The following is a 16,264-nucleotide window of genomic DNA, read 5'->3' as shown; positions in this document are numbered from 1 at the left end:
AATAATAAAATATGCTACACTTTTGTCAAATATATACTGCTCATTTGAAAGCCAGCTGCCTTCCATTGTTTATCTTTCAATCATTCGTAACAAAACATTTACACCAGAGCAAAATGACATAGTCATAATTAATTATAATATGTTGCAGAATGAATTTTAAATGAAGTATTTTAATGCTTAGTTTACTAGAGTATATTTAAGCCAAAGGTAATTCAAGTATCATTTGAAAACAATAAGCTTTTTATAGCTTCTATGCACAAAGGTAAGTACTCTTTCAAGTAATTTATGTCATTGTCAGAAGTAAGACTAAGATTATTTTAAACTAAGCAAAGCAATATCATCTGAGTTTAAGCATAAAGTCTTATGACATCGAGCCTGGCTCCAATAATTGTACTAAAAGATCCATAGAGTTTGTTTTCTTTTCCTCACAGCAAAATGAATGGAGCTACAAGAGAGTGTTAGTAAAAATATTAATAAGGAATTCTGAATGGATTTGCAAAAAAAAAAGAATTAACTAGTTTATTGATTAAGAATAATGGATTCAGTCACCACCCAGTGCTGTTCTTATGGCAACAGCTTAAGAGAAATCGGACAATTTTTGCATTTTTTTTAATGCCAGAATTGGGAGGACTATATGGTCAGCCTGGTAACTGAAAATATTCTGCTTTGGTTCACCTACTGATAACTGAAGATTGTTTCTGATAGATCGGTCATGTATTTTAGCCTCAAGATGGAGTCGAAGATCTTCTTCTGGTGCTGAAGACGATGGCCAAAATATTTGGGACCAGGGCATTCAGAGGGTATGAACTTTATCTCAAATGATTCAAAATTTACTACAGTAGGTAATCCCAGTTATTGATTAGACAATGCATTTCGAACAGAAATCCTTATGTAAACACCAAGAAGATGCAAGAATTAGAAGGCTGTTGCAGGTCCAATTGATCTGAACATCTTCTGAATTAATCCCAAGCATTTTTTACATTATATATTCAGATAATTCAGTAAAACCATTAATAAATTGAAAATCAGCATGTGTCAATTCTAAGATGACATTTGATAATGTTTAGATATGTATATTTAAATATATGTATTTTATCTAAATATACATTAATGACATCGTTCATGTTCGTACACACCAATATTTTTCTTCTATGCTATTCTGAGATTATGCTTTGCACCTGTGGTGTAGTTCCACAAAAGTCAACATCTCCAGATACTTTATATATTCATAAACAATAACAGTTTTTTCAATAACATGAGTAGGCAGATATTTGGCACATTCACTGCAGTCATATCGATGAAGGAAAAGCAAAGAAATCTATATTGTAAATAAACAGAACATATATATGCATGCTTATTTCAAAGTTGATCTTGACAAGCAATTAAACTTCCCTGATCTCCTCGCATCATCATCAATGAAGCCTATCAGAAACCTCGAAGCAGATGGTCATGGTAGAACTGACAGTTCCTTGAGAAGACTGGATTGAGGAGGCATTTGAGCTTAAGAAAGGCAAATACCAGGAGCTGGTAGAGGCAGAGCGAGAGATGGGGTGGTGGACACATTGTGAGCTAATAGAGGTGGGATGTAGAGGTCTTTCTGGCTGCTCACTGTGCAGAACCTACTCTTCATGGCATTATGGGCTGCAAGAAAAGAGCCACCTGGACTGTCACAGAAGCTGCTGAGCGAAACTCCAGGTTGCTATGGGTCAAGCGGTGTGACCCATGGACCAGTGCTGCTGGGACACAAACCAGGACCTGATCAACCCTGGCTGGGTGAGGGTGTCTGATGTTGAAAGACCAAATACACCCCATCATCCCAGGTTACATCACTGATAATGTGTCCCAGTGCATCCTGGGACGTACCTCAGCATCATCCAGCATTCAACAGGACTCACAGCCAATATATTAAGTGAAATTCTTGGAATGATGCAAGTCAGTTAGGATTTCTGACATTATCATTGTGAGAACTGGTAGGCATTTACCTTCACTACAGAAAAGTACAAATTTCAGAAAGCTCATGTCGCTTTCAGTGCCCAGTTACAGCTTCAGTTTTGGTTAGCTACGGCATTATTTGGTCTTTTCTTAGTTCTGCAGCAGTAGCAGCAATGTGGTCATTTCAAGGACCGGTCACTTCTGATAATTGCATTGTAGTCTTCTACTAAGATAATTATGCTTCATAAGTTCATTAGGAATTAGGTAGCTCCCTCCAGGAGTATGTTCAAAATCAGTATTTTTATTGCTCTTTTCTTGCATGGCTTGCAGTGTGATCCGGTGGCCTACAGGTGCCATTTTAAATTTCGCCTCTCTTGTGAATTAATTGTTGGATACATCTGTCACCACAGTGTCTCTAAAATCCCATCCGCTCAATGCTACCTGTGAGAACAATCCCATTTCCCCAACTGATTCCATGTAACCCATTTTCAGTCACATACTGATACATTTCTCCCACAAATCTGCTACCACCCATCTACAGTATGATTAGCCAATTAACGTACCAGCCACTGTGTCTTTGGGACATGGGGAAACCAGAGCATCTGGTGAAATACACAATGACACAAGGAGAAGGTGCAAAGTCCATACATCCAACATCAGCAATCAGGATCAATTCAGCATCTCCAGGACTTTGAAGTATTTGATCACTTCTGAACTTTCAATCCATTTTGACATCACCCTCACAACCAGTCACAGTCGCTAGATAAGTAATATAGGAAGGAGATAGCTATGTTGGAGGTGGTGCAGATCAATTCTCTAGGGTATTGCCTGGATCCGAGGGCTGTAGCTATCAAGAAAAAGTGGATAAGCAGTGCCTATTTTCCCTGGAGCAAAGCAAGCTTTAAGGGTTACTTGATAGAAGTATATCAAGTTATAAGAGGCATTAGGGTTGAGCTTTTCTCATGTTAGGGGTATCGAAACAAGAGAGCAAAGGCTTAAGAGTGAAGAAGCATTTTTAAAAGGGATCTTGAGTGGAAAGCATTTTACACAACATGTGGTTGATATCTGGAGCTCACTGCCAGAGGAGATGATGGAATTAGATACAATCATTGTAGCTAAGAGGTACTTAAATAAGCAAGGTATTGAAGAATATGGAGCTAATGCAGGCAAATGAGATTGGAGTAAATGGAGCAAATTTCTACTATAATATGCAGAATGTTTACAATAACATAAGACCATAAAATATAGAAGTAGAATTAGGCCATTTGGTCCAATGAGTCTGCTCCACCATTTTATCATGGTTGATTCATTTTCCCTCTCAGTCCCAATCTCCTGCCTTCTTCCTGTATCGCCTCATGCCCTGACCAATCAAGAAGCTATCAACCTCTGCCTTAAGTATACCCAATGACTTGGCCTCCACAGCCCCCTGTGGAAATGAATTCCCACACTCTAGCTAAAGAAATTCCTCCTGGTCTCTGTTCTAAATGGACATTTCTCTATTCTGAGGCTATGTCCTCTGGTCTCAGATACCCTCACCATAGGAAACGTCCTCTCCAGATCCTCTTCATATCCACTCTATCGAGCCACTTCAACATTCGATAGGTCACCCCTCTTTCTTCTGAATTCTAGTGAGTAGAGGTTCAGAGCCATTAAACACTCCTCATATTACAAGCCTTTCAATCCCGGAATAATTTTCATGATCCTCCTTTGAACCCTCTCCAAAGTCATCAATCCTTACTTAGATAAAAGGACCCAAAACTGCTCAAAAATACTCCAAATGAGGCCTCACCAGTGTTTTATAAAGTCTCATTGTGTGGGAAACATAGAGCCCTTAGGATTTCAGTCCAATTAAAGTTCTTCAGACAGCAATGCACAGTAAATCAGTATGCTATCTGGCGAATTTGTGTTTATTTGTATAGTGTTTATATATATATTGGAGTGGCATGGTTGTAAAGCGTTACACTTTTACAGTGTTTGTGGCCTGGGTTCAATTACACCACTGTTTGTAAAGAGTTCGTATGCTCTCCCGTGACCTTGTGTATTTCCTCCAGATGCTCCGATTTCCTCCCACATTCCAACAACATACAGGTTAGTAGGTTAGTTGTAATTTGGCGGCAGAGGCTCAACAGGCCAGAAGGGCCTGCTATTGTGCTGTATCTCCAAATGAAATAAATTATGTGGCAACTTACTTGCAGGATAGCAGTGACTTTTTATTATAGCACATTGGCCTACTTTAAAGCCGTGCACGCCAACAGGCATTAATGTTTTTGATGATATCTCATGGCCATCTGCTAGTTGTTAACACAAGCATTTCTCTGTATTGACAGTACATTATTTTTGAACACAAATTATTTAGAGAGGATTGTCCAATTAGTCCTGGAACCTGACAGTATCTCCTTATCAGGCAGAGGTTGTAGGCCAACAGGATATGCAGCAGTGCTGGCTATTAGAAATAATGGCTGCTGAAAGTCATTGTGCTCTTGCCATTGGATGATTTAAAAGTCAACAGCCTGCAAAAATTCACTTTCATTTCAATAAGACATAGTTAATACTTTTCATGAGGCTTTGGTAAAACGAGTCAAGTGCTTTTGGACCATGAATCTGATTATAAATTGGTATTTTCAATGCATATGCTATTTATATGCTTTCATGTGGGTGATAACATCTTGTGGCTGCTTCTAACATAATACAACAAGTTGCATTTTTAAATAATTGATATTAATGATGTCTACATTGTCAATTTATTCAAGGCATATAAATTGGTGATAAAGTCCACCATTGTTCACCAGTGTATTACCAAGACCTGTGTAGTTATGCCTCTGGGATAGTTTTAAAAAACTGAATTATTGTTTTGCCAAAGGTGCAGTTTGATTTTCTTGCTTCCCTTATTTTAGATACAGAGTGGCATTAATCGATTAATTCTGAAGGAGGAAATGAAGGCTAGATCAGGGAGTTATGACAATGACCCCTGGACAACACGAAGTTCTACAACAAGTAGGGAATACCTACAGAATGTAGGCATTGATTCTCCACTTAATGGATGTAAGTAACAGCAAAACCCTCTTTTTTGCAAGCTCTGCCAGCTCCCTAACTCAATCATAGTTAATGAACTTTCATTTCTTATAAACTTGCAATCTTTATCCAGAATAAAGGCCCAAGCTTTTGGTGTACTTGTGTAAATGTACATGTTAGAAAAGTAGCTAATTCATCATTTGTTCAATAAATATCCAGATTTTAAGGGACTACTATTAAAATACAAATAAAATGAGCAGGTGAGAAATGCACTGTGATTTTCACTCTGACTTTGTAAAGTCAAGTCAAGTCAACTTTTATTGTCATTTTGACCATAACTGCTGGTACAGTGCAGAGTAAAAATGAGACAAAATTTGCAGAGTGCAAGTGAGGTCTATGATGCACAATACATTTTGAAAGATGTTGAGAAACACTTAACAATACTCGACAAGTGAGCACAGTGACCAATTGAGCAAAGGAGCTGGAAAACTTCCAGACCCATTCTTTGACTATGAGAATTAGATTTTTTTTTGTATTTCTTACATCCATCTCACAACATAAGGGAGTCAAAATCTTTACTTATATAGTTTATTAGCTTTAATTACTATTGATGTAAATAAATTCAAAGGTTCATTTAATAAAGTATGTATCCATATACAACTCTGAGATTTATCTTCTCCAGATGGCCAGGAAACAGAGATAGATCATGAAAGTTATTCAGAGTAAGATATCAAACCCACCTACCCGCACACACACAAAAAAAGAACAACATTCTGATCATCAATCCCCAAACCCCCTCCCCCACACAAAAAATTAACAGAATGCATCAAAGACATCAACCCCCAAACCCCTTCCCCTCACACAACAAAACGGAAGATAAATGGATGAAAAACACAGAATATAAAAGCCAGAAGTCTGAAAATGTCCACCGTCCATAAACGCAGAAATAGGGTATCATCCTCCAACTTCAGCAAAAGAAAGGGATGCTACACGAATGCAGACAGGTCTACCTGCCTGCCACAACAAGCCACACTGACCCCTTCTCTGGCAGCAATCAGATGGCAGGCAGTCGGCACTGAACTCTCACTCGCCTTCCACATTCACCTCTATGACTCAGCCTTCCTCAATGATTAATGGACATTCAACCAGTGAAATGGAGTTGAACATCGGCCTGTGTCCCATCTTTAAGTTTCCCCGCATCACGGCCATCCGAGTACGTGCTCACTTCCCAGAATCACTTCTCGGAGACAGCAAAGCGCTGGATCACTCAATCGATCTCCAAAGTGTAAATAGCAGGCTCTGGAAGTTTTAAAAAAAACAGTTATGGTGATAAAAACAGATGTAAAAGAAGTAAAATAGACATTTTCCTGGGCTACCTGGAAGATATATTCCAGTTATGGAAGATTTATTCCAGGTCAAGATGGCACCTGGAATGGAGTGGATCAAGGGAGCGTTGCACATTGGTGCCATCTTGACCTGGAATAAATTACAGTGGATTCACCATCACTAATTAATTTTTAGCAGCTTTATTTTGCACTGTAGCTCAGTTGTTCTTTTTGAATAAGGGACAGTGAATTCTGGGGTGAACATGCCACATTATATTATGGGCAGCTCTGCGTCTTTAGCTTATAAAAACAAAATAAAATGACATCACTGTGTCATTTGACTTGTAGTTGATTGGAAATCAGTTAAATCCTGTTCCTTTATTGTACCAGCCTTGAAATAAACAACACAGATGTAAAGAATGACCCTTCCAATCTATGGCAAGAGTTACTGCTGAATAGGATTTTTATTTTGGAAATGCAAATTAAGGTCACAAGTATTTTGTGGAGACTTGCTGATTGGTTCCTTTGACAAATATACACAGATAATATACATTTGATGATGGTTCTTTAATTAATTACAAGGAATTATAAACCTGACAGCTCAGATGTTTGAAGATTGACTGCCATGAACAATTTTGACTCTCCATATCTTATTCACAAAATTAGACAGCAGTGATATTATGTTTGAATAAGTACAAGAGATTCTGCAGATGCTGGAAATCCAGAGCAACATACAAAATGCTGGAGGAACTCAGCAGGTCAGGAAACATCTATGATGGAGGGGGGATGGGGGGAAATAAGTAGTTGATGTTCCAGGCATGTCATCAAAACTGGAAAAGAAGGGGGTTTAAGCCAGAAATAGAAGGCAGGGGGAGGGGAAAGCGTACAAGCTAGCAGGTGATAGGTCAAGCCAGCCGAGCAGTAAGGTGGGTAGGTGAGGGAGGGGGAATGAAGAAGCAGGGAGCTGATAGGTGGGAAATGTAGGGGCTGAAGGAAAGGAAACCTGATAGGATGGGCTAGTGGACCACGGGAAAAAAGGGAAGGAGGAGGGTCACCAGAGGGAGGTGAGAAGAAGAGAAAGGGTGAGATGGGAACCAGAATATGGAATGCAGAAAGAGAGGGGGGAGGTGGAGAAATTACCAGAATCCAGAGAAATTAACATTCGTGCCATCAAGTTGGAGGCTGCCGAGATGGAACATGAGGGGCCACACCCCAAAACTGAGTATTGGCAGTAGAAGAGGCCATGAATGACTCACACATAGTTTTAAACTTAAGAACTTCTCAAAACTAAATCAATAATATTCACAAACAATGTAAGACAACTCACCAGTCTCCAGTTATATTGCATTTTTGTTTTTGAACAGAGTGAAGTAAAATCCAGAACTTTATTCATGGCAAAAATTTGGAAGCAGATTCGTAACGAACCATTGGAATATTAAAATATTGAGATATTGAAAGAGAGAGAGAGAGAGAGAAAACAGTTCCACAAAATTAATAATTTAAGTAATTGTAGTGGGTAGACAATTTTCCAATTAATTTATAATAGCTACATTTTACACTGTAGATTGGTTGTTTTTGATTAAGAGACAGTGAATTGTGGAGTAAACATGCCATATTCTCTTATGTGCAGGATCTCAAGTTTTATATAAAGTTCCCTCGCAATCCCAGATGTAGATCTTTTGTATTGTCAAAGAGAACAGCTGAGCAGAAACAAAGTTACTTTCACAACAGAATGACAGTAATGAACTGCTCTGCTGCCTTAATCTTATCTCATACATTTCCTGATATTTGACAGTCATTTCTGCAAAGGCTTGTATGCTTGGAATAGATTTTGTGAAGATGTAAAGGAGGAGGACAGCTGTGGCAGAAGAAAACTAAATGTAAAAACAGAGACTTTTTTTAAAAGACATATTTTTCTGTATTCCTTTCACAATCAAAGCACATTGTTCCATTTTGGCACTCTGATTTGTGCATCTAGCAGGAAATCATGATATACACTTATTTATTGCGAACTGAAAGGCAACTGCAGTGCATGTGGCTGAGTATAGTAATCTTCTATAACTGTGTACTGCAGTGCAGAAGTTAGGAGAACAGACAGTTCTGTCAGCCTGATAGAGATACCCACGTGGTGAGTTGCTTCCCAGGTGCCAGGGTTCAGCCTTGGTGAGACCGCACCTACTGTATTGTGTGCAGTTTTTGTCCCCTAATCTGAGGAAAGACATTCTTGCCACAGAGGGAGTACAGAGAAGGTTCACCAGATTGATTCCTGGGATGGCAGGACTTTCATATGAAGAAAGACTGGACCGACTAGGCTTATACTTACTGGAGTTTAGAAGATTGAGGGGAGATCTTATTGAAATGTATAAAATTCTAAAGGGATTGGACAGGCTAGATGCAGGAAGATTGTTTCCGATGTTGGGGAAGTCCAGAACGAGGGGTCACAGTTTAAGGATAAAGGGGAAGCCTTTTAGGACCGAGATGAGGAAAAACTTCTTCACACAGAGAGTGGTGAATCTGTGGAATTCTCTGCCACAGGAAACAGTAGAGGCCGGTTCATTGGCTATATTTAAGAGGAAGTTAGATATGGCCCTTGTGGCTAAAGGGTTCGGGGGTATGGAGAGAAAGCAGGTACAAGGTTCTGAGTTGGATGATCAGCCATGATCGTACTGAATGGTGGTGCAGGCTCAAAGGGCCGAAGGGCCTACTCCTGCATCTATTTTCTATGTTTCTATGAGAGAGGTTACAGCCGAATATACATATCTGTTGGGATGGCAACCATTGTGATCAGACAACGACAGATTGAGGATCCTGACGACCCTGATTGCTACCATTCACCAGCCCTTCACCCCCAGGGAGAAGCAGATCACTTTGTCCGAGCTGCCTTCACTTAAAGTCCTTGGTGGCAGTTCAGAATTTTGGCGCAAGCTCAGGGAAACGATTCAGATTCACCAGATGCACCCAGAAGATATATGTGTGTTGGTGAAAGGGAAATGGCAGAGGAATATGTGGGTTGGTATCACTCAGGAAGTACAGGGTGGCACATGGGCATCTACCAGGAATGCCAGTAACAAAGAGAGATATCGCTTCTCTAAGGAGGAAGTGAGGCAGCAAGTAGGAGGAGGTGAGAGAAATTAGAGAATGATGATGTCAGTTTTGGAGAGCTGATGATTCTGCCATGGATTATATGGAGTGTCAGTATCAAGCTTATGAGGAATGCTCTGGGTTGGTCAATCCAGGAGGGATAATCCAGTTCTCCTGAAAATGCTGAAGGAAGGCCAGAGCTCAGCCCACAGGGAAGTTTTAGATTTGGGGGTAGCAGTGGGATCGACTTACCCTGCAGTAGTATCATGGGCCAGGGAGATGGACCAAAGGAGGGGGAAGAGGTCATAAAGTGGCTGTAGTAGATCTACTTGCTGCGAAGACACAGAGGACTTGCTTTGTGTGCCAGCAACCAAGGCACCTAGCATGGAGTTGTCTGAGTAGATGCAGAAAGGATATGATTTATTACTACTGTGGCCTTTCAGGCCACGTTTACAGGCAGTGTCCTAAAAAGGGAGTAAGGTTTGAGAAACACTCACCAAAGTAGGCAGAATCCTCAGAGGCATCCTCTCTGTCCAGTTTGACCACCAACCTGATTATACAGTTCATGAGCTCAGCATCCAGGTCAGACAAAAGCCTGGCGGCCTCTATTGCCAGTGGTAGTCACCCATTTTATTTAGGGGGCAGCGATGTGAAATGTTAGTGGATACAGTCGTCAGTATTGATAACACATCTACCCTCGTCCACGACTGAGGAGGTGACTTACAGTATCAGTGCAGGAGAGGGCAGAGAGTAGTAAGTCTCAGGCTGTTGGGGGCTTTTAGAGGTGACCAAACAATGAGGGCACTGTCTTAGGGATAAACACACTAAGTAAGGCAGATGCTATCATAGACTCAGGAAAGAGAAGAATAACATGAACAAGTTTGAGACACCAAACAGGTATGATCCACAGAGCCATAGGGAGACAACAGCCCCAGGCAGGGGCAATGTGTGTGAATCCCATCAGGAGGTCCCAAAGGTTAAAACCATTCAAGTATTAAAAGCAGAACTGCTGTCTGCAGAGGTAACAGCAATTAAAGTAAAGACAAGCTAAAAAGGGAAAGTAGGATGCAGACAGGAAGTGAGAATACAGATCCGGGGGAAAAGAGAGCAACAGAGAGGAAAAAAAATGAGATGACCTGAACTGTAAGTGGAGAGGAAGAAACTACTGGAGTCAACTTTTGTGGGAGTGTGAAGGACCATTGTAACCAAGTTAACACTTTGAGGGCCCTAGCAACACATTGTGATCAGAGGGAGAGCACCCCACACCCCAGTGACCAAGTCATGGTTTGTGTTAATTGCCCTGTACTAACTATGGGTTTAAGGAATTTGCACCATTGTGTGAATTCAGGGAAGTGCTCCAGCTGATGTATTTGAACATTCAAAGGTGCCTGCCACTGTAGATATGCAATTCAAATGAAGCATTGTCAGTCCAAAGTATTGAAAGTACATGGTGTCATTGTATGGTTATATGGTTATAACGATTGAGACTGTATTAAATCACCTATTGATCTTAAGGATATAAAAATGTGATGTACTTTGAGTTTGTGACCCTCTAACAAGAGTGTCATCAGAATGATGCCTGCTTGTTATGATGAATAAAGATTTCTATATCACCAGCTTAGGTATCTGTCCAGTAACTTTGATCACAGTCACAGTGGTGACCATGAAGTTTGGACCGGAAGTGTGGCATTTTGGCATGTGGTATTTCCAAATTCAGGTTATACCAAGCTGTGAGAGGAATAATTCATTGAAGGAGGTGGAGACATAAGTAGGCCCAAAAAAACATAAGAAATTGGATCAGGAGATGGCAATTCAGCACCTCAAGTCTGCTGTGCCATTTCATTACAGCTGATCTTCTTCCTCAACACAATTATCCTACCATATTGTCATATGCGTCAACTTAAAGAGTTTTCAAAGAAGTTACCAGGAAAGTTGATGAAGGCAAGCCAGTGGTTGCCTCCATAGACTTCAGCAAGGCCTTCGACAAGGTCCCGCATGGGAGGTCAGACAAGAAGATTCAGTCAATTGGCATTCAAGATGGGTTGGTAAATTGGATTAGACATTGGCTTTGTGGAAGAAGCTAGAAAGTGGTTGTAGATGGTTTCCTCCTTGACTGGAGGCATGTGAATAGTAATGTTCCACAGGGATCAGTGCTGCATCCATTGTTGTTTGTCATCTACGGTATATCAAAGACCAGGATGATAATGTGGTAAAGTGGATCAGCTAACTTGCAGATGACATCAAAGTTGGGGGTGTAGTGGACAGTGAGGAAGACTGTCAAAGTTTGCAGTGGGATCTGGACTAGCTGGTAAAATGGGCTAAAAATGGCAGATGGAATTCAATGCAGACAAGTGTGAGGTGTTGCATTTTAGGAGGACCAACTAGGGTAGATCTTGCACAGTGAGTGGTAGGGAACTGGGGAATACAGATCCATAATTCCTTGAAAATTGTGCCATAGCTAGATAGGGTCGTAAGCTTATGACACTTCATATATGAATGTATTGAGCACAGAAGTTGGGATGTTATTTATATAAGATGTTGGTGAGGCCTAATTTGGAGTATCGTGTGCAGTTTTGGTCATGTACCTACAGGTAAGATGTAAATAAGATTGAAAAGTACATAGAAAATTTACAAGGATGTTTCCGGGACTTGAGGACCTTAGTTAGAGGCAATAGATGAATAAGTTAGGACTTTATTCTCTAGAACATAAAATAGTGGGGGGAGATATGATAGAGGTATACAAAATTATGAGGGGTATAAATAAGTATATGCAAGCAGGCTTTTTCCACTAACAATGGCTAAGACTACAACTAGAGGTCATGGGTTAAGGGTGAAAGGCAAAATGTTCAAGGGGGACATGACGGGGAGCAGAGGGTGATAAGAGTGTGGAACGAGCTGCCAGCACAGGTGGTGGATGTGGAGACAATTTCAACGTTTAAGAGAAATTTGGATAGGTACATGGATGGGAGGGGTATGGAGGGCTATGGTCTGAATGCAGCTTGATGAGATGAGACAATTTAATGGTTTGGCATGAACTAGGTGGGCTAAAGGGCCTTTTCCTATGCTGTGGTGCTCCTTGGCTCTATGTCTCTAATTCCTATAATATTGAGAAGTCTATCGACCTTAGTTTTGAATCTGCTTGATGACTGAGTTTCCACTTTCCTCTGCGATAGAGAATTCCAGAGACTCACCATCATCTGAATGGAGAAATTTCTCCTCATCGCAATCACAAATGAATTGGAGTCAGTTATATGGGAAGCTGCATGAACTTTAAATGTGGAACTGTACTAAAGCAATTACAGAAAATTTGTGCCACGGGAAGTCAGGTCTTGTGTCTCTGTGTTTGATTTATGGAGGTAGAGGTAAAGGATTAGAGAAAAGATGAGGGGAGTTTTCCTCACCCTGAGGAACATTGTTGAAGAACTGGTTATGAGAGAAGTAAAAACAGGAACCCCAATGATGACATTGAGACAGGGAAGTCATTGGGCCAGAATAACCTGCTATGTGCATTTATATTCATTTTATATTACTGTTTTTCCCTGCCATTATTTAGTTGAAGGAAAGAACTTTACTTTCAAATTCACTCAAATTAGATTAATTACTGTTGCAATGTCATCACCTTTGGTTTTTCAAACATACATTGCTGCTTCCATATTTCTGTTAGAAAAAAATAACTGCTGATTGTAACCACCATCAGGAAATTGTTGGCAACTACTTTCCACTGGCTGTATATTTCAGCAATTTCAATTGCAATCAATTGCACCATCACAGACTGTGATTAAAGAGTCTATTTTCTGTGATTGACAGAGTTAGGTGAGAGGAGCTCATCGGTAAAGTACTTGGGCCAATGTAGGTAAGAGTGAGATCCCAAGAGCACCAACTCCATTGCCTTCTTCTAATTTGCATTTAACCTCTGATTACAGCTCCACGAGGAATGCACATGGGTGACAGCGGTGAGTTTAAATCCATTTACTGTTAAACACCAATTTTAACATCTCCAAGGACAGGTTAGATTAAGGCAACTCCGTTGCAGTCACACTTTAATCAACCTTCATTCTCCAATCACTGCCTTATGCAACCAACTCATTCTGCTAGTTTTAAAATCCCTCAACATCTGAGATGCTTCATTATATCAGTGCTGGGAAGGCTGCATCAGGCTGGAATCATTGAGTAGCTAATTTTTATTGTTGTTGTACAACACGGACGATTGGTTAATGGAATGTTTCCCTTGTTGCATGAGGCACTGTCCAGAGCAGTGTATCTAACCGCAGTCTTACATAGTTGTGCCTTGTATTTCTTCACATCGTTCTGCAATACATTTTGCTTGGTTTAAAAGTACATTTCATTCCATTGTATAGTTCTGTACTGTGTACAGCATCACACAAATAACATATTTCTAATAACAGTTTACTTTCCAAAATCTAAAAGCTGAGATCTGCCATGCCATTGGCCCTTATGTAGCTTATTTACTGAAGTTTCTTAATGACAGTATATCCATTTTGTAGCGTTTTTAAAATCGCAGTTATGTTTTTGTAATCTCTCATTAAAGAAGTTCGGTGTCAAAAAAAACAATATAACTCCGAGATTACTTACTTAAACAGCATTTTACATTAACTGTAAATTAGAATGTAATTCTGACATTGTGAAATAAATTGGCAAGGCTGTTGCATTCCTTATCCCGTGCAGAACATATTTCTGGTCTGGATGCCTCCCTTTATTTGCTATCTAGATCCTTTCTCCCCAGCTGGTATTGCACATGTTACAGTTTCTGCTTACATCTGCTGTTCTTCACAGCGTGCCCCGCCCAGATATGACTGCATCTGTTTAACACAGGGAAGGGATGGTACAATAAACGATGATGGGGTTGGGGAGGGAAAGCTCTGCTGGGCGATTATAACCTATATAAAGAACACTTACAAGAGTTTCCTAGGAGCAGTAATAAATCTGCTCACACAGCAAAGTCTTTTCCATCTTTTAAGAAGTTATATTATTACTTTCATCATCTGTATAAGATTCTAGTGTATCGTATTAAATTGCATATGTAGGTTGTTAGAGTAAGCTAAGATATTTTCTCTTAACCAAGTCTAATGAAGTTTCTCATCCATTCATCCTCCCTGTCCCCGCAGAAGTGTTCTATTCTTTAACTGTAATCGCCATCTTGTGGTTCTAAGCAGAACTGCGATGCTTAAACTTCTATGCAGGGAAGCTTGTTTGATAGAAATGTACTTGTTGAAGGCACCGTTGGGCTGGAATTCAGACATTGAGAAAAATGTATTTTCCATTCATTGCCGCCAGCCCCTTGTCATTGGTTCACCAAGACAGTTTGGTTTTACTTTTGTAATACATGTAGTTAGCTGATAGAAGTGTTATATTGTGTATCACAGATCCACTGATTTCCAAGTCTGCTTCTCTTCCTGCCTACATGAGAAATGGAATGCACAGGGTAAGATTTCAATCAATTTATTCTAAATTTACTCCCTTGTAAAAGAAGTAAACTAGAAGGTGAGGGTGTTCACAGAGAAAATCATCAGGATCAGGCTCTGATGAAGAAGGGTGTTGGCCCGAAATGTCAACTGTTTATTCCCTTCTATAGATCCTCCCTAACCTGCTGAGTTCCTGCAGCTTTTTATATGTCTTACTCTGGATTTCAACCATCTGCAGAATATCCTATGAATAAATGCCTGCTCCCTATCTCCCTCCCTCTTGAAGATGTTCTTTTGACATGTAACCTCCTGACTCTAATATTTGGTTCATATTAAGATTTCAAAGGCAGATGACCAGATCTTCATCAGTTTACATAGTTCAAGCATTACAACAGTAGCTTAACATGGGAAACCTTAAGTTATATCTAAATTTATAGTTGTACATTTATATCAACTGAATGGGGAAGGAAAATTTGCTATGGGTCCAGTGTAATTTTCCTTGAAGATAATGCCCTGTGGATAATTCATGAGGCCAAGATAAGATACATTTCAACACACTAAAAGAACAAGGGAAATATAGCACGAGCTCTGACTGCTTTACAGTTTTCTTTGGTCAGGCATGTGGGTCTGAAGAAGTGAAAGGTCATAGTTAAGGGAACTAACCCTGTTCCCTGCGACAAAAGCAAAAAATTCAAAAGGTAGTATTGCCTGCCTAGTGCTTGGGTTAATGATATCACATGAAGGAAAAGAGTGGGAGGGAAAGGATCTGTTGTCATGGCCACATAGACACTAATGACATAGAGGGACTAGGAAGGCGTTACTGCTGACAGATTATAAGGAGGTCAGGCAAAAATGAAAAGCAGAAACACGAGTGGATAATCTTCAGATTATTACCTGAGTCACATGCAAATTGGTGAAATTTAATTGGATTAGAGAGTTCAAAGCATGGTGTGAGGGAAATGGGCTCCAATCCATGGAGTACTGGCAACAATACCAGATAAGAAGAGGGCTGTTGAGTTAGGATGTACTCCACCTAATTCATGATGGGATATGTGTCATGACAAATCCTGTAACTAGGCTGTACACAGAGCTTTGGTCTAAATGGGAAGTGGAGAGCTCCAAGCATAGGACATTTAATAAATCAAGAGGAAATGAAAGAGTGGTGACAGTGAATCATGAGGTGGAAGTTGACAAGTAAAATCTAACAACCTAATGGATTATTCCAGGGATCAATTGCAGTAGTGACTGGGAGGAAGGAACAAAATGTAGGGTTTCAATGTATGATGATAATACAAGCGAAAGGGCATGTGGTGATGAGGTCACTGCGAACCTGCAATAGAGTACAGATGGATTGAGTGACAGGGTAAAAACTTTGCGTATGAAGTTTAATGTGGGGAAATATGTGGTCATGGGCTTCAGTGAGAGGAATCAAAAGAAGGATAATTATCTACATGGAGAGAGGCTGCAATGAATGAAATTCAGAGGGATTTA

The 16,264-nt window shown here is 40.1% G+C and overlaps 1 protein-coding gene across 3 annotated transcripts in view; it reads left to right on the top strand.

The window, feature by feature from the left end:
* ablim3 (actin binding LIM protein family, member 3) overlaps positions 1-16,264 on the top strand; it is a 305,340-nt gene that overhangs the window by 273,762 nt on the left and 15,314 nt on the right. For all 3 annotated transcript variants that reach the window (XM_059990185.1, XM_059990183.1, XM_059990184.1), the window contains 4 exons: positions 724-800; positions 4,827-4,974; positions 13,274-13,303; positions 14,735-14,793. In XM_059990185.1, coding sequence (XP_059846168.1) covers positions 724-800; positions 4,827-4,974; positions 13,274-13,303; positions 14,735-14,793 — 314 coding nt within the window. The remainder of the gene's footprint in view (positions 1-723; positions 801-4,826; positions 4,975-13,273; positions 13,304-14,734; positions 14,794-16,264) is intronic.

The sequence above is a fragment of the Hypanus sabinus genome, chromosome 15 (assembly GCF_030144855.1).
Source record: "Hypanus sabinus isolate sHypSab1 chromosome 15, sHypSab1.hap1, whole genome shotgun sequence".
NCBI classification, from domain to species: Eukaryota; Metazoa; Chordata; class Chondrichthyes; order Myliobatiformes; family Dasyatidae; genus Hypanus; species Hypanus sabinus.
This window is presented reverse-complemented; position numbering and strand designations above follow the sequence as displayed.